At 43.5% G+C, this 27,541-nt stretch overlaps 1 protein-coding gene across 3 annotated transcripts in view; it reads right to left on the reverse strand.

Moving 5' to 3' along the window:
- The window catches only part of LOC126354705 (juvenile hormone esterase-like), a 294,899-nt gene extending 273,850 nt beyond the window's left edge, over positions 1–21,049 (reverse strand). Inside the window, exons 1-2 of one of the 3 annotated variants that reach the window (XM_050004526.1) lie at positions 20,761–21,023; positions 9,183–9,326 (exon numbers count right to left, since the gene is read on the reverse strand). In XM_050004526.1, coding sequence (XP_049860483.1) covers positions 9,183–9,326; positions 20,761–20,988 — 372 coding nt within the window. In that variant the 5' untranslated portion in view covers positions 20,989–21,023. Of the gene's footprint in view, positions 1–9,182; positions 9,327–20,760 lie in introns of all 3 variants that reach the window. The other 2 variants (XM_050004525.1, XM_050004527.1) reach the window with 2 other exon arrangements.
- Positions 21,050–27,541: the final 6,492 nt, after the last annotated feature.

Here is a 27,541-nt window from a genome sequence, read left to right on the forward strand (position 1 = left end):
TGCTCATCGATCGCAGTTCATCGAAAACGCCCGACTTGTCATTCGAATATTAAAAGAGTAAAAATGTTGCTAGATATATTTTATTGAATTTGCAAGTTTTCCAGTTCTGCATAACTTTTAGCAGTCATTTTGCGTTCTTTTTAAGCCTGTTACAACCCTTTTTACCATTTTGTGTCACTGCAATACCAATTTTATTGGCGTGCAGTGTCCATTATACAGAGGCAGCGTGTCATAAAGTTTTATTGGTGAAAAAATATTGACTAAAAACATAAATGGGTGACCTCACAGCCCTTGCAACGACTTTGGAACCCTTGACATGTGTTCACTACGTCAGTTAGAATTATGCTTACTTCTCACACCGTATATTATGTGCATAAGAACTGTAAATTTGAACCTCTGGATCTCGGTAACGTATAATGGTATCGAATAAGTTTCGAAATACCCTAGAATATCATCTTAAGGACGTAAGCTAAACATTTCGACAATCCAAGTTTTAACAAATTATGGAAGTGGCCACCTCCACAACTGGTACTTTTTCGTGCCAGAAAATCGTGATTTTTCGGGTTTTTCTCTAAAACTGCCCTTGAACAAACAGTGCTTGTACAAGCTGCCTAAGGTCCATCCTAAACCACACCTAATGCAAAAGAACCATCCGATTTTCTCAATTTTCCTGGCTTGGAGGAAGTGTGTAATGTTTAAACTTTGACCCTGAACCGTAAGATAGTTACAGTATACCCTCTGATTCGAGAAGTATACATATGGACCAGAGGCCAAGGGCTATCTAAACCAATATACCGCTTATCTCTCTAATCAATACAAACAGAGATATGACCCTTGAAAAATCGTATTTTCACGTGCAGCTTTTTCGATCATATTGGTACCGTCCACTTTCGTGCACGGAACGGTCTTCACAAACTATTCTTTCAACAAATGATCGGATATAATCCATACAATGAATTAAATAGCGACATAATGAGGAACGAAAGGCTTATCTACGGATCCCCATCTTTATTGCGTTGTAATTCTACAAGGGTTGGAACTTTAATTGTGGCAACTATTTATTTACAGCTCGTTCAAAATAGATACGCGTTTCAAAGTTTCACTGACCTTCAAAGTAGTCACCAGCATTGTGTATAGCCCGTTGCCAGCGATGTGGATGTCGAAGGATACTCTTAGCAGTGCCAGTTGTGTAGACAGTTCGAGCGGCGCGGTCTATTACCCGACATATTTGTAGCACTTCTGAAGTGAGTGCCTGAAGCGTTTCCTCCAGTTTAGAAATCGAGTTGAACTCACGACGGCTTAAGTCACGGGAGAGCAGTAGGTGGTATAGCACTTAGCGGCCCCATCAGTCAAACAAATCAGTAACAGCTTGCACTGTACTCGCTTGAGCATTGTCCAGCAAAATGATGGTCAGGTCATGCAGAAAGTGTCATTACTTCTGTCTCTGTTGATTTTTTGCACACAAGCTATGACCAGATGTCGAACGTAGGTGTACCACAACTATGACCCAACACTAAGAGAAAAACTGACTTGCATAATTAGGTAGAAACGTATCTTCTGGGTTACCTTCAAAATACAGTGTTCATACACATTAATGTGACCACCTGTCAAAAGCCTGAATAACCACCTTTTGCAGCGCGGACTGCTGCGTGTCGTGCAGGAAGAGAGTCAGTGAGGTTCTGGATAAACCGAAGTGAAGCCCGGATAATTCGATGTCGGGCCTCAATAATACGATGTGGAGTCATGCCGACTCCAGGGCCGAGGGCAGTTGTGCTAGCGTTCTCGATTGACGATCCATGGCACCTGCACCCTGATCGAGGTGGTCCCACAGATTCTCGACTGGGTTTAAATCCTGGGAGTTTGGCAGCCAGTGCGGTACGGTAAACTCATCGGTGCTCTTCGAACCACGAACGTACACAGCGAGCAGTGTGACACATTGCATTGTCCTGCTGGTAGATGCCATTGTGCCGAGGGAAAACAAATTTCATATAGGTGTGGACATGGTCGCCAAAGATAAATGCATATTTGTGTTGATCCATTGTACCTTCCAGAACGACGAGGTCCCCAGACCATAACGTTCCCTCCTCCAACCTGCGCCCTTCCGACAATTGTCGCAGGGTGCTTACTTTCAGGTGTTTCACGCCGTACACCCTAACGGCCATCTGTCGAATGAAACCTAAAACGTGATTCATCTGAAAAGATCATGTGTCGCCACGCAGTGAACATCCAGTTGCGGCAGTGGCGTGCAAATTCCAGCCTTCCTCGCGATAGTTCGCAGTCACAATATGTGCATGGACCAGGCGCATGCTGCGGATGCCATACGTAGCAACGTTCGCTGGAAGGTTGTTGAGAAGACACTGTTGGTAGTTCCTTGGTTCATCCGGTGAGTCAGCTATTCAACAGTTGCACTTCTATTCGCCAACATACATCTCCGCAGCCGTCCTTAACCCCTAAGGCCCACACTGCCACACGAACAGTTTACAAACTTATCTGCTTCAGAAAAGATTCCACCATTGACCCGAAAGCCAATGATCATGCCCATCTGGCCGTCGCTCCATTTCCGCATTTACGAAGACGACTGCACTGTTTCCCGCGTCCCTCCTCCCCTCCCCCTCCCCCCCCCCCCCCTCCCACACCGACACGCTTTATATACCCTTCACTGCTACTGCTGCCATCCGCCCCCTGCGAGCGAACGTTTACACGGAACGTCGGCGATAATCACGTTGATGTTACTCGACCGTGTTTATTAAACTCAATTCAAACGTCAAATCTGTCTCAGAGAATATTTACTGCAATTTGCCTTGCAGCTGTTATAAATGTTTTAACTTGAACAGAATTCAAATAACTGCTATACTAAACTTATTAGCATGTAGAAAGCAACTCCTCACAGAAATAACAGTAAACATATAAACTACGATGTGACTATGATATTAAGCTTGTACATTCCGGAAGGGCACACTGTGTCTTTCACCTAGTTATAGTAATTACATTCGCTTTAATTAAGATGTCAACTAATTTGTTTTAATTGTCTGACTACTGCTGTATCGTAGAACTTTTGCTGCATCACTCTCCTCTGTGCTTAATCTGTGATTTAAAAATTAGCACATGTCAAAGATTTCGTATTTGAGAGAGCTTTATGATGATACGTTTCGGTTAAGTGTAGCAGTAACACTCATAGCAGTCCAATATTCCTGAAAGCACACGGCCACGTCACCTCAACAGACAACTCGTTCCGTATCTTCACGCCCCCTCGCAAGAAGAGCCGCTTCTCGTCTGGTCGCCAGCTCACCTAGGCCATGTCCCATCCCCCAATCCCCTTCCAGGCGCGATATCCACTGTCACATTACATGAAGGCCGCGCTCCCATACATGTACGACGCGCAAACGTAAAATCACGTCATTATTTTTTGCTTTGTTTGCAGGGACTGTCTGCAGTCATGGTAAACACTGAAATCCACACACCTCAGTACCGTAACACGTCAGCAGAGTATCCAAACAGAAATGACGAAACCGTTTGATAAATTGAATTATCATACGGTTATCCGTTTTCTGTATTCGAAAGGGACAAACGCTGCAATAATCCATGGCGATATTATATTTGATGACGAATTATAGTTTCAAATACTAAATTTGTTCTTGAAATTCAACTGAGGTGTAATAGGTAGGAATGTACCATCTAAAGCAACATATGAAAATTTGTGTCTGACCTGGACTCGAATCTGGATTTTCCGCTTATCACGAGTCGTCGCCTTACCATTTTTCTACCAGAAGAAATAGATATGGATTGAGTCGATCCTGGAATCGTGCTCTGGTAGCCTAAGTGGTCCTCCCCCCATGAACGATGGACTTTGCCGTTGGTGGGGAGGCTTGCGTGCCTCAGCGATACAGATAGCCGTACCGTAGGTGCAACCACAACGGAGGGGTATCTCTTGAGAGGCCAGACAAACGTGTGGTTCCTGAAGAGGGGCAGCAGCCTTTCCAGTAGTTGCAGGGGCAACAGTCTGGATGATTTACTGATGTGGCCTTGTAACAAAAACCAAAACGGCCTTGCTGTGCTGGTACTGCGAACGGCTGAAAGCAAGGGGAAACTACGGCCGTAATTTTTCCGGAGGGCATGCAGTTTTACTGTATGACTAAATGATGATGGCGTCCTCTTGGGAAAAATATTCCGGAGGTAAAATAGTCCCCCATTCGGATCTCCGGGAGGGGACTACTCAAGAGGATGTCGTTATCAGGAGAAAGAAAACTGGCGTTCTACGAATCGGAGCGTGGAATGTCAGATCCCTTAATCGGTCAGGTAGGTTAGAAAATTGAAAAAGGGAAATGGATATATTGAAGTTAGATATAGTGGGAATTAGTGAAGTTCGGTGGCAGGAGGAACAAGACTTTTGGTCAGGTGAATACAGGGTTATAAACACAAAATCAAATAGGGGTAATGCAGGAGTAGGTCTAATAATGAATAGGAAAATAGGAATGCGAGTAAGCTACTACAAACAGCATAGTGAATGCATTATTGTGGCCAAGATAGATAAGAAGCCCACACCTACTACAGTAGTAAAAGTTAATGTGCCAACTAGCTCTGCAGATGACGAAGAAATTGAAGAAATGTATAATCAAATAAAAGAAATTATTCAGATAGTGAAGGGAGATGAAAATTTAATAGTCATGGGTGACTGGAGTTCGGTAGTAGGAAAAGGGAGAGAAGGAAACGCAGTAGGTGAATATGGACTGGGGCAAAGAATGAAAGAGGAAGCCGCCTGGTAGAATTTTGCACAGAGCACAACTTAATCATAGGTAACACTTGATTCAAGAATCATAAAAGAAGGCTGTATACATGGAAGAACCTGGAGATACTAAAAGGTATCAGTTAGATTATATAATAGTAAGACACAGATTTAGGAACGAGGTTTTAAATTGTAAGACATTTCCAGGGGAAGATGTTGACTCTGACCACAATCTATTGGTTATGACCTGTAGATTAAAACTGAAGAAACTGCAAAAAGGTGGGAATTTAAGGAGATGGGACATGTATAAACTGAAAGAACCAGAGGTTGTACAGAGTTTCACGGAGAGCATAAGGGAGCAATTGACAGGAATGGGAGAAAGAAATACAGTAGAAGAGGAATGGGTGGTTTTGAGGGTTGAAGTAGTGAAGGCAGCAGAGACTCAAGTAGGTAAAAAGACGAGGGCTAGTAGAAATCCTTGGGTAACAGAAGAAATATTGAATGTAATTGATAAAAGGAGAAAATATAAAAATGCAGTAAATGAATCAGGCAAAAAGGAATACAAACGTCTCTAAATGAGATCGACAGGAAGTGCAAAATGGCTAAGCAGGGATGGCTAGAGGACAAATGTAAGGATGTAGAGGCTTATCTCACCAGGGGTAAGATAGATACTGCCTACAGGAAAATTAAAGAGACCTTTGGAGAAAAGAGGAGAACTTGTATGAACATCAAGAGCTCAGATGGAAACCCAGTTCTAAGCAAAGAAGGGAAAGCAGAAAGGTGGAAGGAGTATATAGAGGGTCTATACAAGTGCGATGTACTTAAGGACAATATTATGCAAATGGATAAGGATGTAGATGAAGACGAAATGGGAGATACGATACTGCGTGTAGAGTTTGACAGAGCACTGAAAGACCTGAGTAGAAACAAGGCCCCCGGAGTAGACAACATTCCATTGGAACTACTGACGGCCTTGGGAGAGCCAGTCCTGACAAAACTTTACCATCTGGTGAGAAAGATGTATGAGACAGACGAAATACCCTCAGACTTCAAGAAGAATATAATAATTCCAATCCCAAATAAAGCAGGTGTTGACAGATGTGAAAATTACCGAACTATCAGTGTAATAAGTCACAGCTGCAAAATACTAACCCGAATTCTTTACAGACGAATGGAAAAACTAGTAGAAGCCGACCTCTGGGAAGATCAGTTTGGATTCCGTAGAAATACTGGAACACGTGAGGCAATACTGACCTTACGACTTATCTTAGAAGAAAGATTAAGTAAAGGCAAACCTACGTTTCCAGCATTTGTAGACTTAGAGAAAGCTTTTGAAAATGTTGACTGCAGTACTCTCTTTCAAATTCTAAAGGTTGTAGGGGTAAAATACAGGGAGCGAAAGGCTATTTACAATTTGTACAGAAACCAGATGGCAGTTATAAGAGTCGAGGGACATGAAAGGGAAGCAGTGGTTGGGAAGGGAGTGAGACTGGGTTGTAGTCTCTCCCCGATGTTATTCAATCTGTATATTGAGCAAGCAGTAAAGGAAACAAAAGAAAAATTTGGAGTAGGTATTAAAATCCATGGAGAAGAAATAAAAATTTCGAGGTTCGCCGATGACATCGTAATTCTGTCAGAGACAGCAAAGGACTTGGAAGAGCAGTTGAACGGAATGGACAGTGTCTTGAAAGGAGGATATAAGATGAACATCAACGAAAGCAAAACGAGGATAATGGAATGTAGTCGAATTAAGTCGTGTGATGCTGAGGGAATTAGATTAGGAAATGAGACACTTAAAGTAGTAAAGGAGTTTTGCTATTTGGGGAGCAAAATAACTGATGATGGTCGAAGTAGAGAGGATATAAAAAGTAGACTGGCAATGGCAAGGAAAGAGTTTCAGAAGAAGAGAAATTTGTTAACATCGAGTATAGATTTAAGTGTCAGGAAGTCTTTTCTGAAAGTATTTGTATGGAGTGTAGCCTTGTATGGAAGTGAAACATGGACGATAAATAGTTTGGACAAGAAGAGAAGAGAAGCTTTCGAAATGTGGTGCTACAGAAGAATGCTGAAGATTAGGTGGTTAGATCACATAACTAATGAGGAAATATTGAATAGGATTGGGGAGAAGAGAAGTTTGTGGCACAACTTGACCAGAAGAAGGGATAGGTTGGTAGGACATGTTCTGAGGCATCAAGGGATCACCAATTTAGTATTGGAGGGCAGCGTAGAGGGTAAAAATCATAGAGTGAGACCAAGAGATGACTACACTAAGCAGATTCAGAAGGATGTGGGTTGCAGTGGGTTCTGGGAGATGAAGAAGCCTGCACAGGATTGAGTAGCATGGTGAGCTGCATCAAACCAGTCAAACAGCCTAAGTGGTAAGATGACCGCTCCTGATAAGCGAGAAATTCGGATTCGAGCCCTTGTCCGGCACAAATGTGTCGTTTTAGGTGGTATATCTAAACATATTACAGCTAAATTGAATTTCAGGAATAAATGTCAATATTTTGAACTTTAGCTCGTCGTCATATATAAGGCAAAGACACGGTAATCACGAAATGTCCGAAAGCGGGTAAATAATTTAACAATCTGTGAGAAGAAATAGGCAGGGGAGCGAAATGTGGAAGTCTGAGTGGAACCGGAGAGGGTGCTCTGATAGCCTAAGCGCCAAGGCGGCTGCTAGCGATAAGAGGGAAATCAGCGTTCGTGTTCTGGTGCGGCACAAGTTTCATATGGCGTTTTAGGAAGTACATCTATACCTACTACAGTGAAGTTGACTTTTGGAAATAAATTCTATTTAATGATGAATTGGCAGAACTCTATAGCAACGACGTCTCGTGAAACAGTGATTATGTGGTGCAAGCACTTGCACTGCTGTCAAACAAACTGGTGGACAGCGTGTTTAAAATTTCCGATCTGGTTTAGTTACAAAATGAACCGAATCACCTATGGTCGGCATTCAACAAAAATTATTATTGCGGTAAGAGGGCACATCGGGTACACCGTCCAAGAAAGAAGAAAGCAAGGACTAATGAAGAACAAAGGCCGCCAGTTGGGGGTGTGCTCTGAGCACAATGGGACTTAACATCTCAGGTCATCAGTCCCCTAGAACTTAAAACTACTTAAACCTAACTAACCTAAGGACATCACACATCCATGCCCGAGGAAGAATTCGAACCTGCGATGGTAGCGGTCGTGCGGTTCCAGACTGAAGGGCCTATAACCGCACGGCCACAGCGGCCGGCAACAAGATTACGGATCGGATCGGGAAAGTCTTGTTCAAGTATGTGGCTGAAACCTACCAAAATAATAAAAGGATGATTATGAACGGCAAGAGATTTATGGTGTCCACTAACGTAATCTGGAGTAAACAAAATTCCATGTAGTTATGTGGAAGTATACACAGCCTATTAACACGCCCAAGTCGAACACAAAAGGGCCCGGTTTCTGGGATCTACCGACAATCAATTCTTTACGTACTACATGAATACATAATAAAAAATTGGGGTTCCTATTTAAAAAAACGCAGTTGATATCCGTTTGACCTATGACAACGCCATGTAGCGGGCCAACCATAGCGCCATCTGGTTTCCCTCTTCAAGCTAGACAAGTTTCGTTCTTTGTAGTTTTTTCGTTTGACGCTTATTTCGTGAGATATTTGGCCCGGTCACGATCAATGAACCACCCTGTATAATGAAAGGCCAAGAGATATTCACAAATACCATAATAATTTAAACAGAAAAGAATAACGTTTTAATGAGATAAAATATGGGCTTCAGATCGATCAGTTACTTTTAGCAGAGAACTATGGCGCCAGGCAGACATAATCATACAATCGGTATCACGTGGTGCCCTGTATACAGTTCGGTGCCTCTCAAGTCACAATTGCCGTTTTACCTCAGAAAATGTCTCTCGCACTCGAAGATGAAACATCAGGCAATAGTTTTACTAATTGACCTCAGTTTCTCAGCCCGGAAGTCTAAACTGAAGCAGAGATGGGCCGTGAAAGCCTACAGTGTACGAATATCGTTACTACTCGTACTTCAAGCAATCTTCAAGACATTCGGACCATTATACGTGTTTTGATTAACTTTGACTTCTGCTTTTAACATGAAGCTACACAAGTAGTCGATATTAACAGTTTCTAAAATTATAAATAGCCGACCAATTGCAATGGATAGAGAAATTCTTTACCTAGGTTTCGACAAATATATATTTGTCGAAACCTAGGTAAAGAATTTCTTTATCCATTGCAAATGGTCGGCTGTTTATAATTTTATTACGTGAAACCTTTGCTGTTGTGCAGCTATGTTTAAAATATTAACAGTTTAATTATTACAGATGTTAACGTCATTATTAAAAAGTTCGTGTTAAATCGTTGCACTACCCCAGACCTTCATATAGCGGCGTAACGTAAACTCTGTCCGTTACGAAGAGTAAGGTGCAAAGTGCCAGTTACCTTTGGTGTAAAGACGTTCAAGTACAGGCAGTCCTCAGTTCCAATCGGAGGCTGAGATTTCTCGAAGATAGAGTTCTGCGTGCAAGTTGGTCCAGGTACCGTGGCATCGCGGACGTGCTCCCATGGAACTGGAGGTTGAGGACTCTGCAACATTAAGTATACTTCTTCATGGGAGACCTTTGATATCAGCATAAAATTTGAAATATTTATAAACGACAGAAAAATACTTCTAAGGTCATGGTGGCGACAGTGGAAAATTTTGGCAAACGTGTCACAGTGAACTGAAATGATAACTTGTTAATAGATCTCGTCTGCTGTCTATTCAAATGTGTATTTTCCTTGTCAGCGATATTATAAGTACATCTTCATCTACAAGGCTTCAGTTAGCTACCAATGAATCTTCATTGTGACATCAATACGCCAGAACCATGTGTCTGTGAACTGTTCTGATTTACATGACAAAATTTAAATTCCAACATTAGCCTCGATCAGACATGGGAATAAATTCCGTAGCGACAAGTCAAAATTTGTACCCGACTGGGACTCGAATCTGAATGTCCCGCTTTACTCGAGCTGTCCTCTTAACTGCTTCACCTATCCGAGCACACTTCTACTCGAAACGAAATTCTCAATTTGTCGCACACTACATGCGTAGCGCCCCCTGTCCATCATCCTCATTGGGCGAAGCCTCACGCTGCATTCCGCAAAGGATGGATAGTGAGTGAATCTGTAATGAATGATCATTGTCGTCGAAAAGAACCGATTCTTTTTGATCCTGTAGACCTTGTACCTGACGAGATTGAAATTTCGACAGCCACAACTGGGCACTGAAATAATTTCACTAATGACAAGTGAAAATATTCGTCGGTCTGGAACTCGAAACCGGATTTTTCACTATATGCATGCATTGCCTTAAAATCTTATCCTATCTGAGCTCGTTTCCTGTCCATTCCAAATTCCCGACTCATCGCATATTACGTACTTAGCTTTCCCTGTCCACTACGCTCAAAGCTCACAGCCATACATTGGTTCCCACGAGAGGTTGGACGAAGATTGCATCTGGACTGACGTGTCCGAAAGAACAGACATCACATTTATAAATGTACGCTCCTTGAGGGCAATTACTGATCATTCATTGCAGATGCACTCTTCGTCCAAAATCTCGCGCGATTCAGCATGATGCTGCGTACTGTGAGAGGATACTGTTTATGGAGTGTGCAACAAGTTGGAAATCAGTTGGCCGGGAAGCTTGCTCAGATAGACGAGGCGATTAAGGCGAGTGCTCGCGATAAGCGAAAAAATTTCTGCGGCACTTGCCAGTGTGAAGAAATAGCACACCATTTATGTTAAAAACAATTTTTAACACAACTAGTGTGGCTATTTCTTCACATTGGCATTCTTCAAATACAGTTCCTGAAAATGATGAATAAAAATCTAAATGTCGATACTGGTCTTTGCGGTGCGTGGAGACATGTGAGGGGAATTGCTGACGTAATCGGTGAATCGGCGTTACCAACAGAAACTGCAACGTACAGTTCCACCACGCAATTTTACACAGCAGCTGACATTGGCAGAAATGAAAAAATCGGAAAGTCGACATTCAGTATTCCGAACAAATCCTACATGTAATGAAATTGTACGACGGTTCTATCGGACATCTTTTATTGTACCACTTACATACAACTAACACTGTTAACAAAGTAGTTGTCGCCAAACGTGGGAATGAATCGTTTTCCTTTCAATTCTTACTCTAAGGGGGATGGACAAGCCGCTAGCTTGTTGATGTACAGAATACCTAATAATAAATCAATAATATACAGCACTAAAACCGGCAGTATATTTACAATGTGCAGCCGATATTCTTATGGGCAGATACGTGGAAAATTTTTCGGTCGATATATAGACATACTTTTTCGATATACCGAGAACCGATAGCACTTTTTAAGTACCGGGAAGAGGAGGAGGATGAGCCGTCGACATTGAGGTCATTACAGACGGATCAAAACTTTGGAGTAGGGAATGGGGAAGGCAATCGCCCGTGCCCTTTCAAGGGACCATTCCGGCATTTTATTTATTTATTTACTTTTGAAGCGCTTAACGGAAATCATGGATACCTATATCAGGATGGCCGGATGCTGCTTTGAACCGTCGTCCTCCCGAATGCGAGCCCAGTGTGCTAACCGCTGCGCCACCTCGCTCGGTCGACAAATCGGACAAGCGATGCTGTTAAAAATATCTACAGCCCTAGTGTACAGTATAGCAGGAGGGATGTAAAGTTATGTTTATGAGCGTTTTGTGGCTATAAATTCTGCTGCCACCACCCTCGCAGCAGCAACGGGTCTAACCAAACTAGGCATCAACTCAGAGTTCCGACAACAGAAATGGGTGGGCCGTTCCACGCTGCTTCACATTCATGCCAGAGTTTTACAATCATAATGGCAGGCGAGTGGGTACGTGGCAGTCTGTCGGCACCTCCTGACCAGAAGTTTCAATGGGTGAGAGATCTTGAGAACTGTTTGACCAAAGCAACAATCAGTCGTCACAGAAACCTTTAAGAAAGGGCACGGCCACCAGCCTTAACTCATAGTAATTGTAACGTCTTCTATTCAAATTACCAGCTATGCGGTCCACACAGTGGCATTCAGTACCCTCACAATAAGAGGCGCAGTCCTTTCTCCTTGGCGCCTCCACTCACAGATACGCACATCGTTACATAGCCCGCTGAACTGGAAAACGACTGAGAAGAGAAGGAGGTGTCACTCGTGTGTCCACTGCTGCTGTTGGCCGAATCACTGTCGGCACGCCTCTCCCTATTCCTGCGTCGAGATAAGCCGCAACTGTGGCCGTCAGTCCGTGAAAGTAAACCTTGAGCAGACATCGTGTGCAGTAGGTAACCACAATCAATTCTGTCACAATCTCAAACGAAGGCGGTTGACGAGTGTGAATGCAAGGTCATGTACATTAGGTCCCTATAATGGGCTACAATGTTCATCACTGATTGGTCCTCAGTGGCGTAGTGTCGGTACAGTTCCAGGACACACGGTAAAAGGCGCTTTGCGTGCCCCTGTCAGATTGCTCCGTGGTGGGTAGGTTAGAGCGGGCCAGACGTGGCTCTTGCATCATGTGGTGAGTAGAGGAAGGGGTGTACGTGTGTTCAACATCCTCCCCGATACGAACTTTGAAACAGACAGATGTATGACATGCTACAGTCGTAATCTGTGCTTTGATTTCACTGAGTGTGGAGAAGTTCTGAATATTTGGAAATTTGTGGTTAGGTCATATGGGACCAAACTGCGAGGTCATCGGTCCCTAAGCCTGCACATTACTTCAGCTAACTTAAATTAACTGACGCTATGGACAACACCACACCCATGGGGAGGACTCGAACTTCCGACGAGGAGTGCCACACGGACCGTGACAAGCCACCTGAGACCGCGCGACTACCCCGCGCGGCTGTTTTGAGTAGAACGTTTAGATTCAGAGAATTCTTTTCATAGGGCTATAAAATTCAGTGGTCAAAATAAATGTTGCATATTGCCGAAACTTTAATACTGAAAGTTTCATGATTACACCCTGGTACGCAAACCATCTAAGATCATCTCCAGGACAGCACCTATGCAGTAGTTAAACTACAAATGGTACATTATCCTCACGAAACTTTTGAAAAAAAAAAAGAAAAAAAGAAAAGACTGTAATCTAGTAACAAATCCGTAATTAGTATGAACCCAATTATTATACGCAAAAAGAAACATGTATTAGAGGCTGTAAGTAGGCTGTTTAGGTTTTTATGTTGGTAACGCCACGTAGCGCTCTGTATGAAAATCACTGACTTGTAACACCCCACCCATCACTTAGCTGGTTTTGGCGTGTGTTCACCCCAACTAATTGACTAACAGATCAACAGAGAGCGCAAAGCTGCCGCAATATCGGATAACGCAAAAAAGTAATATGGCCCTGTGACTCCTGATTGAACTGCGGTGGCAGTGTTGACATTAATTTATTCAGAATTGATCACTTTTAATTAAAAAGCGGTGCACATTGATGCTATATTCAGCTATTGAACACCAGATGCAAATGTTGAACATAAAATTAATTAAGAAAGTGACTTGGGATTTCAACTACTTGATTGAAAACATATGCAGTCGATTAGCACAAATTTATTTTAACTCAAGACCTTCAGTCATGACATTACAAGACTCTCCTATCAGGCAGTGGTAATAAATTGCGTTTGCATGGAGTAAAGCGCGATACTCAAAACTAATTCCTATCCACTGACCCAGGCGTAATGCGAAGTGCGAGAAAAATTCTACAATACATGGCCCATGAAACCCTCATGGAAACTTTGCTGATGTGATCCAACAAATTAATCTGTGGCCGGAGTGAGCGTAATATCACTGAATACAGCATGGCGGAGTGGGGTCGTTGTGTGAACATCGGCCGACCTCGTAGTGCTGCAAGGCTGTGCTCACCTATTCACTTCAAGCTATCTTCCTCAGTATATAGCGGAACCAAAACTTCCTATCTCCAAGCTCAATTGTTCCATTTTTTAAGTCCTAAACTGCAGAGATGCTCACTCTTTCTCAGGCAAGCTGAGTAAAGAACGCCACGTCCGCACTCTGGGCAAGCTGGGAACAGAAGACTTCTACTGAGACTTCTGCCAGTCCACTCTTCGCCTCGGTTTCCCCTCCAGCAAAATCACTTACGCCAATTGCAGCGCAAGTCGCATTAATTATGCGTCACTTCCCTGCGCTGACCAATGCCTGCTCTGGGAAGTGAACAAATCCCACAAACTTTCCCTTCCTCTCAACTTCTTCTATTTAGCTCCCCCCAGGCCACCCATCAAGGTTAGCCTCTGCACAAACACGAAGTTTTCCGGAATTCTGACTCCCAGGAGAGTACTTCAAATTCCTTGGTCCTATGTTCCCATTGGAGGCCGGTGTATTTCATACTGTCGCTCTTCACCTGATTTACTTCAAGCTCTGCAGACCGTGAATTCAGCGTAAAGTTGCTATAGTCACGAACACGTATATTTTGACCTCTGTTGACCGCTCCACCGTAGCTTTGCATGGCTTTGTCGCATATTTCACAGAAAACGGGATGACAGACATGTATCAACAGGCGTACAAGTTCTCTGTCTGTTTCCCAGTACACCAGCATGGAGTCGGGGTCAACCATCCACTCACTGTCACTCATCTTAACGCAGCTGGAGGCCGTCCAGCGTTACCGCTTTCTCAGAGCTTGAGCCGCCCTAAGCTGCCTATTGTCGCTTCCCTTCGCTGTTCCCCAGCTCGCCACGCTCAACTCTAAATGTTTCCCTGGCGGAGGTTCGAGTCCTCCCTCTGGCATGGGTGTGTGTGTTTGTCCTTACGATAATTTAGGTTAAGTAGTGTGTAAGCTTAGGGACTGATGACCTTAGCAGTTAAGTCCCATAAGATTTCCCACAACACACTATTACAGTAAATACATTGTTTGTTCTCCATCAAAATCTTTCATTTGCTAGCTAGGCCTATCAGTAATTAGTGCCTTCAGTAGTTAGAATCTTTTATTTAGCTGGCAGTATTGGTGCATGCTGTACTGCAGTAGTTTGAGTAACGAAGATTTTTGTGAGGTAAGTGATTCATGAAAGGTATAAGTTATTGTTAGTCAGGGCCATTCTCTTGTGGGGTTATTGAAAGTCATATGGTGATGCGCTAAAAAAAAAATTGTGTGTTAGTTTACTGTTGATCAGAATAAGAAAAGAGAGAAATGTCTGAGTACATTCAGTTTTGCTCAGCTGTTTGAAAATCAAATAACGTAATAGGTTTACCAGCACTGTCATTCTTAATTTTTCTGAGGGGATGTTTCAAGGCAACTGAAGATGCTTCACAGACAAAAGGAAGCAAAGACGTTACGTTGAATGTAGTGCCTAATAATATAGGACGGAGTTTGAAACGTGAATGGAACAACTAGTTATTAGACCGTAGATTTTAGGTAAAAACCTATTTTGTTCCTGAGTTCCTATTTGCATAAAAATTTGTACTTATCCGTTTCATGACTATTTACACTTAATAGCGTTAATTCTATAAGACCTAAAAAAAGCCTATTTCGACTTTAGTGCCTATTTTTGCCTATTTCGGCTTTAATATCCTAAAAAGTGCCTACTTCATCATATAACACAGTGGCTCCAAGTTGTTTCACTCTACACGACAGATGGAAAAAAATATTTTCTGCCCAGTGTGCAGCAAGGTGGCTAGTTGATATGCGCTCATGTTTCGTATTTGCCTAACACTTCGGTCTTTTTTTTCTTTTTTTATATCGCTATTCCTGTTAATACCAAATACTCTTTATAGGTGTTTTATTATTCATATGTACAAAATAGATCACGGATCTTTAGGTTAAAACCTATTTTTTTCCTCAGCTCCAATTTGCATATAAGTTGGTACTTATGCGTTTCATGACTAACTAAACTGAATACCGTTAGTTCTATAGGACCTAAAATTGCGTATTTCGACGATGACGCCTAATTTTGCCTATTTCGGCATCAGAATCCTAAAAAGTACCTATTTCGTTAATTTGACATAGAGTTCTTATGTTTTCAAAGATTAGAAAAAGGAAGTAAACTTAAGGCTTTACGTCTCGTCGAAGGCGAAGGTCGTTAGAGACTGTTTACAATTCCTTTGCTTGCCTTACTATGCCAACAGCACTCGGCACGGTTGAATGGTCATCCATCGAAGTACGCGCCCAGCGCGACAGTGCTTAACTTAGGTGAGCGAATCGGAACCGGTCAAAGATTTGAGTTACACATCAGAATCGAACGTGGGAGTACTAAATGTTATATTTGAAAATATTTCGTTCGTAGGATTCTGGCCAGCTGTGTATTTTCGCAAAGAAACGGTTTCATAGGCCTTAAGCTGAGCATGGATTAAAAAATCACAATGTTAATCGTAGACGCCCTCTATAGCTAAATTACTGCCCTTCGCGCATTTTCTCGCTGATGTCTACAGGCAGTCCTATCAAACTACTCTGTTTCATGAAAGGTGTTATACGTGAATTTTCCGGTTCGAAAAATAATTTGCCAGTAGTGAGATGTTTAGATCTGAAGCACCGGTAGATTCCATTCGCTTGTTCAGAAGGGGCGGCCATCTGTCAGGTGCCATATGTCCAGCAACGAGTACGGTACTTCCCCTACCGCTCCCACGAACCGCAGGAAAAGGAAAAAAAAATCAGGTCATCGTTCACTTTTTCCCAGCGAAAACAAATCAGTACATTGTGTAGCGACCGACGTGTTGTGTGTTACTGAAGTTCTAAGTGCAAAATAAATTCTAGTTTCTGTGTGAGAATACTACGTCATGCCGAAAACAGCTAGTTCAAAGTCTACTCACATAAGGGAGTGGCTGCAAGATTTTCCGCATTATACAACCGATAGGAAAATTATTTTCTGCCAAGCATGCAACAAGGAGGTTAGCTGATGTTTTTTTTTTTTTAGACTCCTTATTTTCCTGTCACTTAGGATTCTTTCTTATCGCTATCCTTTAGTAATACGAAATACTCTTTATATGCGATTCTAAACTGCATTTCGCTTTTCTCTCGTATTAGGTTTCGAGTGTTAAGAAATCTCACTTAACTCAGCATGCAGATGCAATCGCACATAAAGCTAATGTTGAACGAAAGTCAAAATTGAAGCAAACTCTTTTAACCAATAAATCTGGTGAATCTGTGTCATTCAGTGATTTGTGTCATGCACTTGTGGCAGCAAACATCCCCATTCGGAAACTAGAAAACCCTTTTTTCAGAAGTTTTCTCGAGAAGTACTGCCATCAGTCTATTCCTGCAGAGTCAACTTTACGCAAGAATTATGTGGATTCAGCTTACAATGCTGCATTGCACAGAATCCGAGAAGATGTTGGAGAATCTTGTATATGGATTTCTGTGGATGAAACTACTGACAGTCTTGACCGTTACATTGCAAACCTCATTATTGGCAAGCTAGATCCAGATGCTCCATCCAGGGCTCATTTGATTTACTCAAAACAGCTAGCAAAAACTAACCAACAAACAATAGCACAGTTTGTGAACAATGGGCTTAAGGTGCTATACCCGAACGGATTGGATGAGAATAAGGTGCTTCTGGCCGTCACTGATGCTGCTGCATGTATGATAGCAGCGTTTCAACTATTAAAAGTATTCTACCCATAGATGTTGCACGTAACTAGTGTAGTGCTTGGGATTAACCGCATTGCAGAGCAAGTAAGGTTATAATTTCCTAAAGTAAATAAAGTAATATCTATGGTGAATAAAATTTTTGATAAGGCACCATCAAGAATACATGCATTCAAAGAACAGCTTGTCCCATTGCGACCAGAGCCTGTTGTCACCCGCTGGGGCACATGGCTGATAGCAGCGGAATACTATAGTACGCATCTCTCATCTGTCCAGAAGGCTGTTGAAAATACACCGGAGGATGCTGCATCCGTAACTGCAGCAATCGAGTTACTCAAAGCTTCTTCTTTAAACGGGACTTATCTTACATTAGGGCCCACTACACATTTATGCAAGAATAATTTCACAATTAGAAGGCTCAGGGAGATCTATCTACGACAATATTTCTTTGCTTGAAGAAGTCGAAATAAAAATTAATGAAGCGCCAGGTGAAGTAGCGGAAAAAGTAAGGGCAAAAATGCAAACGGTTTTGCAGAAGTACACTGGCCTGAAGGAGTTGTGTGCAGCTGCCGACATACTTAGTGGAAAATCCAGCACTCCTGACTGCAGCATTCCTGTCCAACTAGAAAACCTAGAAAAGATTCTGGTTATTTATTGTGAAGTCAGAATATGTGAAACTACGAATGTATTAATTAAACCATTACCACATTTTTTTACGAAAATCTTTATCTTGCAGGAACTCAAAAATATTTGGAGTTACGTTCAACATTAATGTTGTAGATTGCTGTGAAATGTAACTGTGTAAATATTCAATCTCCTTGTTTTAATGACTAATGTTGTTGTTGTGGTTTTCAGTCCTGAGACTGGTTTGATGCAGCTCTCCATGCTAATCTATCCTGTGCAAGCTTCTTCATCTCCCAGTACCTACTGCAACCTACATCCTTCTGAATCTGCTTAGTGTATTCATCTCTTGGTCTCACTCTACGATTTTTACCCTCCACGCTGCCCTCCAATACTAAATTGGTGATCCCTTGATGCCTCAGAACATGTCCTACCAACCGATCCCTTCTTCTGGTCAAGTTGTGCCACAAACTTCTCTTCTCCCCAATCCTATTCAATATTTCCTCATTAGTTACGTGATCTACCCACCTAATCTTCAGCATTCTTCTGTAGCACCAGCTTTCGAAAGCTTCTATTCTCTTCTTGTCCAAACTATTTATCGTCCATGTTTCACTTCCATACATGGCTACACTCCATACAAATACTTTCAGAAATGACTTCCTGACACTTAAATCTATACTCGATGTTAACAAAGTTCTCTTCTTCAGAAACGCTTTCCTTGCCATTGCCAGTCTACATTTTATATCCTCTCTACTTCGACCATCATCAGTTATTTTGCTCCCCAAATAGCAAAACTCCTTTACTACTTTAAGTGTCTCATTTGCTAATCTCATTCCCTCAGCATCACCCGACTTAATTCGACTACATTCCATTATCCTCGTTTTGCTTTTGTTGATGTTCATCTTATGTCCCCCTTTCAAGACACTATCCATTCCCTTCAACTCCTCTTCCACGTTCTTTGCTGTCTCTGACAGAATTACGATGTCATCGGCGAACCTCAAAGTTTTTATTTCTTCTCCATGGATTTTAATACCTACTCCAAATTTTTCTTTTGTTTCCTTTACTGCTTGCTCTATATAGAGATTGAATAACATCAGGGAGAGGCTACAACCCTATCTTACTCCCTTCCCAACCACTGCTTCCCTTTCACGTCCCTCGACTCTTATAACTGCCATCTGGTTTCTGTACAAATTGTAAATAGCCTTTCGCTCCCTGTATTTTACCCCTGCCACCTTCAGAATCTGAAAGAGAGTATTCCAGTCATCATTGTCAAATGCTTTCTCTAAGTCTACAAATGCTAGAAACGTAGGTTTGCCTTTCCTTAATCTTTCTTCTAAGATAAGTCGTAGGGTCACTATTGCCTCACGTGTTCCAACATTTCTACGGAAGCCAAACTGATCTTCCCCGAGGTCGGCTTCTGCTAGTTTTTCCATTCGTCTGTAAAGAATTCGTGTTACTATTTTGCAGCTGTGACATATGAAACTGATAGTTCGGTAATTTTCACATCTGTCGACACCTGCTTTCTTTGGGATTGGAATTATTATATTCTTCTTGAAGTCTGAGGGTATTTCGCCTGTCTCATACATCTTGCTCACCAGATGGTAGAGTTTTGTAAGGACTGGCTCTCCCAAGGCCGTCAGTAGTTCCAATGGAATGTTGTCTACTCCGGGGGCCTTGTTTCGACTCAGGTCTTTCAGTGCTCTGTCAAACTCTACACGCAGTATCGTATCTCCCAATTCATCTTCATCTACATCCTCTTCCAATTCCATAATATTGTCCTCAAGTACATCGGCCTTGTATAGACCCTCTATATACTCCTTCCACCTTTCTGCTTTCTCTTCTTTGCTTAGAACTGGGATTCCATCTGAGCTCTTGACGTTCATACAAATGGTCCTCTTTTCTCCAAAGGTCTCTTTAATTTTCCTGTAGGCAGTATCTATCTTACCCCTAGTGAGATAAGCCTCTACATCCTTACATTTGTCCTCTAGCCATCCCTGCTTAGCCATTTTGCACTTCCTGTCGATCTCGTTTTTGAGCCGTCTGTATTCCTTTTTGCCTGCTTCATTTAATGCATTTTTATATTTTCTCCTTTCATCAATTAAATTCAATATTTCTTCTGTCACCCAAGGATTTCTACTAGCCCTCATCTTTTTACCTACTTGATCCTCGGCTGCCTTCAGTACTTCATCCCTCAAAGCTATATCTAACTTTAACCTATCAATTTCCCTTTTTAAATTTTCTAACCTACCTGCCCGATTAAGGGATCTGACGTTCCACGCTCCGATACGTAGAACACCAGTTTTCTTTCTCCTTATAACGACGTCCTCTTGAGTAGTCCCCGCCCGGAGATCCGAATGGGGGACTATTTTACCTCCGGAATATTTTACCCAAGAGGACGCCATCATCATTTAATCATTCAGTAAAGCTGCATGCCCTCGGGAAAAATTACGGCCGTAGTTCGCAGTACCAGCACAGCAAGGCCGTTTTGGTAATGGTTGCAAGGCCAGATCAGTCAATCATCCAGACTGTTGCCCCTGCAACTACTGAAAAGGGTGCTGCCCCTCTTCAGGAACCACACGTTTGTCTGGCCTCTCAACAGATACCCCTCCGTTGTGATTGCACCTACTAATAAGATGTTCATTCTGTCAACACTGTGTATTTTAATGTATTTTTATTTTCTCTGCATCATTTTTATTAGAGCCTATTTTAGGTTTTATATACCCTAAATGAATTACTGAAGGAGCCCATTTAAGGTTCCTAAAACACACTTTCTTACGACCGAATAATCCGGGGTGTACTAATTATACAGTAGACGTACCCTGAACCGAAGCGGTCCAACCGGCGGCCTGGCAAAGGGAATGTTGTAGAAGGCCAGGAACGGGCGCCCCTGGTAGGAGTGCTTGGCGGTGCCACGCACCGCGCCCTGGCGAGTCCGCACCACTCGCTTGCAGGATTCCGCGTCGGCGCCGGTCGCAGCCGCCAGCAGCAGCAGCAGCAGCGCAGCGGCTACCGCCGCAGCCGACGATGGCGACTGCACTCGAATCATGGCTGCTGTGGCTCGTAGATAGCGGCGCACTTGCTTTTACGGCTGTGTTGTCTCACTGATTAAAAGCCTCGGAAGGCGCTCGACGATTCACGTGCGACAGTATCTACAAGGCTATAGATAAAGTGAGATTACCATTCCACACACGAAAGGAAATCTAGTTGCCGCACGCAGGTGTTCGCACCGCCATAACATACAGAAGGTAGTCTTAACAGAGTACTGACAACATCAGTGCCATTCAGATGTGCTTGTTCTGAAACTGAAGACTCTGATTCTGTCTTCAACTTATCCCACTCCTAAAGAATATGATCAGTAATCGCAATTTTAAAGCGACTAATGGAAAGGACGCTACTAAATCATTTAAGAATTCAAATCGACCGCCTAAGAGTCAGTTCTATTGCTGCTATTATCCAACATTTAGACTACCTACAAGGCTTGCAGAGTGAAGAAAATATTCGGATACGCTCATGATCTGGCCACAGCGCTGCAAAGTAAATCTCTTGAGGCAGGTGCAACGACTCTGACTGATCATCTTGAACCCCTTGCCAAGTATTACAGAAGATAGCGTTCGTGTCTGAATCCATCTAAGACTGAAGTCCGTAGTTTTCAGCCGGCCACGGTGGCCAAGCGGTTCTAGGCGCTACAGTCTGGAACCGCGCGACCGCTACGGTCGCAGGTTCGAATCCTGCCTCGGGTATCGATGTGTGTGATGTCCTTAGGTTAGTTAGGTTTAAGTAGTTCTAAGTTCTAGGGAACTGATGGCCTCAAAAGTTAAGTCCCATAGTGATCAGAGCCATTTGAATCATTTGTACTTTTCAGGACAAGAATAAGGTCGCCAACATTCATCTGAAGGTGGTATATAGCCAGCGGAATCTGTACAGAAAATTGGAATAGAGATCAACATAAACATCATTTCGCCCTTTTTATTGCTCATGAAAACCACACACTGCATGTTGTACCACCGTACAGCGAGAGCTTCAGAGGTGGTGGTCCAGATTTCTGTACACACCGATACCTCTAATACCCAGAAGCACGTCCTCTTGGATTGATGAATGCCAGTAGTCGTCGTGGCATACTATCCACAAGTTCATCAAGGCACGATTGCTCCAGATTGTCCCTCTCCTCAACGGCGATTCGGCCTAGGTCTCTCAGAGTGGCTGGTGGGTCACGTCGTCCAGAAACAGCCCTTTTCAATCTATCCCAGGCAGGCTCGATACGGTTCTTGTCTGGAGAATATACTGGCCGCTCTAGTCGAGTGATATCATTATCCTGAAGGCAGTCATTCACAAGATGTGCACGATGTGGGCGGGAAATGTCGTCCATGATGACGAATGCATCGCCAATATGCTGCCGATAATGTTGCACTATCGGTCGGAGGATGTCATTCACGTATTGTACAGCAGTTATGGTGCCTTTTATGACCACCAGCGGCGTACGTCGGCCCCACACAATGCGATTCCAAAACAGGAGGGAACCCACACCTTGCTGCAATCGCTGGAGAGTGCGTCTAAGGCGTTCAGCCTGACCGGGTTGTCTGGTTGAAGGTATATGCGACACTCATCGCTGATGAGAACATGATGCGTATCCTGAGTGGACCATTAGGCATGTTGTTTCGACCATCTGTACCGTGCTGCATGTGTCGTAGTTGCAAAGACGGTCCTCAGCATGAACGCCGGGACTGAAGTTGCGCATCATGCAGCCTATTGCGCACAGTATGAGTCGTAACACGACGTCCTGTGGCTGCACGAAAAGCATTATTCAACATGGTGGCGTTGCTGTCAGGGCTCCTCCGAGCCATAACCCGCAGGTAGCGGTCATCCACAGCAAAATGTTTCAAATGGCTCTGAGCACTATGGGACTTAACTTCTGAGGTCATCAGTCCCCTAAAACTTAAACCTAACCAACCTAAGGACATCACACACATCCATGCGACGGTAGCGGTCGCGCGATACCAGAGTGTAGCGGCTAGAACCGCCCGTCCACTGCGGTCGGCTCATCAACTGAAGTAGTAGCCCTTGGCGTCATGCCACGGACTGCGCGGCCCCTCCCGCCAGAGTTTCGAGCCCTCCCTCAGGCATGGCTGTGTGTGTTGTTCTTAGTATAAGTTAGTTTAAGTCGTGTGTAAGCCTAAGCAGTTTGGTCCCATAGGAATTCACACACATTTGAACAGTATCCCTTGGTCGGCCTGAGCGAGGCTGTCATCGACAGTCCTGTCTCTCTGTATCTCCTCCATGCCCGAACAACATCGCTTTGGTTCAGTCCGAGACGGTTGGACACTTCCCTTGTTGAGATCGCTTCCTGACACCAAGTAATAATGCGGACGCGATCGAACCGCAGCATTGACCGCCTGGACATTGCTGAACTGCAGAGAGCATGAGCCGTGTACCCCCTTCCTGGTGGAATAACTGGAACTGATCGGCAGTCGGAGCTCTTCCGTCTAATAGGCGCTGCTCATGCGTAGTTGTTTGCATCTTTGGGCGGTTTGAGTGACATCTCTGGACAGTCAAAGGAACTGTGCTCAAAAATTTCAAATGTGTGTGAAATATTATGGGACTTAATTGCTAAGGTCATCAGTCCCTAAGCTTACACACTACTTAACCTAAATTAACAAACACACACACACCAATGCCCGAGGGAAGACTCGAACCTCCGCCGGGATCAGCCGCACTTCCCATAACTGCAGCGCCCCCGACCACTCGGCTAATCCCGCGCGGCAAAGGAACTGTGTCTGTGATACAATATCCTCAGTCAAGGTCTATCTTCACGAGTTCTGGAACGGGAGTGATGCAAAACGTTTTCTGAAATGTGTATGTTGACGGCAGTAGAATCTGTCAGTAGTCAGCTTCAAATGTCAGTTCTCTAAATTTTCTGAACAGTGCTCCTTAAAAAGAACGTCACCCTCCCTCCAGAGATTTCCTTTTGAGTTCCTGAAGCAAAAGCGTAATACTTGCGCATTTTCGAACATTTGTGCTTTCCAAATACGGTGTAATATATCAAAGTACTGTTATGAATTATAATGTGAAAATGTGAAATTACGGAAAATTGGCTATCCTATGAATTTCGCTTTAAATGTAATTAGAAAAGTGATCTTTAAAAGTTGTAATTTGCTTTCATTTTATTTATTAAATACAATACAATACAATATATAACAAAGACTATATCTACTCACCAAAAATTCCAATTTTCGTATGAACTACAGAAAACCGTAATCTATTATTCCATAGAAATATAGTTCCCAGGTTATTCAAAAAATGTAACTATCTTGACCAAAAACAATATCTTGATGCAAAATTATAATATTTTAAAATGTGTACAAACCTTTGCAAGTGCGGATTTAGAAATTACTTTTTTTTCAGAAATACACTCCTGGAAATGGAAAAAAGAACACATTGACACCGGTGTGTCAGACCCACCATACTTGCTCCGGACACTGCGAGAGGGCTGTACAAGCAATGATCACACGCACTGCACAGCGGACACACCAGGAACCGCGGTGTTGGCCGTCGAATGGCGCTAGCTGCGCAGCATTTGTGCACCGCCGCCGTCAGTGTCAGCCAGTTTGCCGTGGCATACGGAGCTCCATCGTAGTCTTTAACACTGGTAGCATGCCGCGACAGCGTGGATGTGAATCGTATGTGCAGTTGACGGACTTTGAGCGAGGGCGTATAGTGGGCATGCGGGAGGCCGGGTGGACGTACCGCCGAATTGCTCAACACGTGGGGCGTGAGGTCTCCACAGTACATCGATGTTGTCGCCAGTGGTCGGCGGAAGGTGCACGTGCCCGTCGACCTGGGACCGGACCGCAGCGACGCACGGATGCACGCCAAGACCGTAGGATCCTACGCAGTGGCGTAGGGGACCGCACCGCCACTTCCCAGCAAATTAGGGACACTGTTGCTCCTGGGGTATCGGCGAGAACCATTCGCAACCGTCTCCATGAAGCTGGGCTACGGTCCCGCACACCGTTAGGCCGTCTTCCGCTCACGCCCCCAACATCGTGCAGCCCGCCTCCAGTGGTGTCACGACAGGCGTGAATGGAGGGACGAATGGAGACGTGTCGTCTTCAGCGATGAGAGTCGCTTCTGCCTTGGTGCCAATGATGGTCGTATGCGTGTTTGGCGCCGTGCAGATGAGCGCCACAATCAGGACTGCATACGACAGAGGCACACAGGGCCAACACCCGGCATCATGGTACATCCAAACCGTCATCGAACCCATCGTTCTACCATTCCTAGACCGGCAAGGGAACTTGCTGTTCCAACAGGACAATGCACGTCCGCATGTATCCCGTGCCACCCAACGTGCTCTAGAAGGTGTAAGTCAACTACCCTGGCCAGCAAGATCTCCGGATCTGTCCCCCATTGAGCATGTTTGGACTGGATGAAGCGTCGTCTCACGCGGTCTGCACGTCCAGCACGAACGCTTGTCCAACTGAGGCGCCAGGTGGAAATGGCATGGCAAGCCGTTCCACGGGACTACATACAGCATCTCTACGATCGTCTCCATGGGAGAATAGCAGCCTGCATTGCTGCGAAAGGTGGATATACACTGTACTAGTGCCGACATTGTGCATGCTCTGTTGCCTGTGTCTATGTGCCTGTGGTTCTGTCAGTGTGATCATGTGATGTATCTGACCCCAGGAATGTGTCAATAAAGTTTCCCCTTCCTGGCACAATGAATTCACGGTGTTCTTATTTCAATTTCCAGGAGTGTATATAAAATTTGTTTTTTTTAACTATTTTAATTGTCAATTTTTTGCAACTCTAAGAACCGAACATTTTCATTCATGTCTCAGCTTTAATTTATATGCAGTGTATCCCAGGAGGAGTGGTCAGTATTCAGGGACATGAAAGTAATGGTCATTCTAAAGCAAAAAGGTCTAAGTAGACATGCCCTCTAAAATGTAGACCTTAAGAGCTACGAGCACTTCTTTATCTTCGACACTGTAAAACAAATTCCTTCTACTGCAAAGTCTTTGCTTTCCATATTTTGAGAGGAGGTAGTAGGGAACAAAACAAGAAAGAGGTAAACATGGGGCGCAAAGTGCATAACTTAAGAGCTATGAGCACTTGTTCAGCAAAAGAGATGTGTTTCACATTTAGCAAGATGAAGAAGAGCTCATAGTTCTTAAGGTATGTTGATGTTACTGTACGTAGACGTTTACTGTATGTAGATGTTTACTGTACAATTTTTGTCTTGATTTGGTCCATACTACCACCACTCGAAATATGGAAGGCAAGGTGCTTGTAGTGGAAGAGATTTGCTTCACAGTATCGAATATGAAGAAGTGCTCCTTTAAGTGCCCATGTTCATTAGACTTTTTGGCTTCGAATGATAGTTTCTGTCATACCCCTATATTGTATGTCATAGTACGCGCGTCAAACAGTTTGTATTTATTCCTGTTACTTTTTAGCACTTCTCTGTGATACATCGAGTAGTACGCCTTTCGTTATCAGAAACTGCGCGCGAATGATTTTCTTTGGTATTGTAACTGTTCGTGATGGTGAGATTACGATTTTGTTGCGATATTATCATATGAAATGTGGAAGAAAAGGAAATGCATCCATTCCACTGAAGTGTGACGATTTAATTGCGAAATAAATCAAAACGTGAACATATAGAAATTGTGCCTTTACATGCAAAGAGAGGTAGGCTAGAGAGCGGAAGTTGTCGTTGTAGGAAAGCTGGAGAGGATCAGGAATGATTAGCGAAGCAGTTAACAGAGCGAACAGAAGATGTACTTAACTTGTATTTCTCTAAGTGTACGAAGTCTCATTACAAATAACAGAGCGAGAAGTAGAGCCCAGCTCTCAGTGTCGACAAGAATGAGGCTCTCTAAGCTAAACGCGAACGTTGGTGTCATAGCGAAGAGGCTCCAAGTGGAAGTGGTCTGCGTGTCTGCCGTCGGCCGTCCTATGGCGTGCTGCCACAGGGCGCTTATAGTCTGGAACCATTGGAGGGTGGCTTAGCGCGCAAGCAGCGTTGGGTCCGCCAAGTCGCGCACGAACGCTACCTGCGTCAGAGTGAAACTTGCAGTTCCGTTGACAACTATGAAACCCCTTTACGGTAGTATCGATGCATTATACCACACAAATAAATGTCCGAGGACCTAATCATCCACATATGACATGACGATTACCACATTGCATCGAAGAAAAGATCAGCACTTATCTTTTGTCATACTAATTCTTAAATCAAATTGTGAAAGTTAATATATTGGCTGAAAAAGTACATAATACTGATAAAAAGTGTGAACATTGCATAGTATTAGAAAGACGGACATTAGAAGAGGTTTGAACTCAGTCACTGTTTAAATTTTCGGAGAAATCATCAGAAATGGCAGCTAAATGCGTCTAAGAAGCCAGTCTTGTTCTGCCAATGGTCGTGACAGAGCAACCTTTTGCCTTTGGGATGGGAAACTGTCCCTAAATAAGCAGGAAGGGCGAGCAATGATCAATGGCATAAGGACGCAGAAGGCAGTGGAAATCACTGCATTAAAGACATACAATGTATATATATGGTCTGCAATCGAAAAAGTATCATGATTATCTCTCAA

Source organism: Schistocerca gregaria, chromosome 3, assembly GCF_023897955.1.
Source record: "Schistocerca gregaria isolate iqSchGreg1 chromosome 3, iqSchGreg1.2, whole genome shotgun sequence".
NCBI classification, from domain to species: domain Eukaryota; kingdom Metazoa; phylum Arthropoda; class Insecta; order Orthoptera; family Acrididae; genus Schistocerca; species Schistocerca gregaria.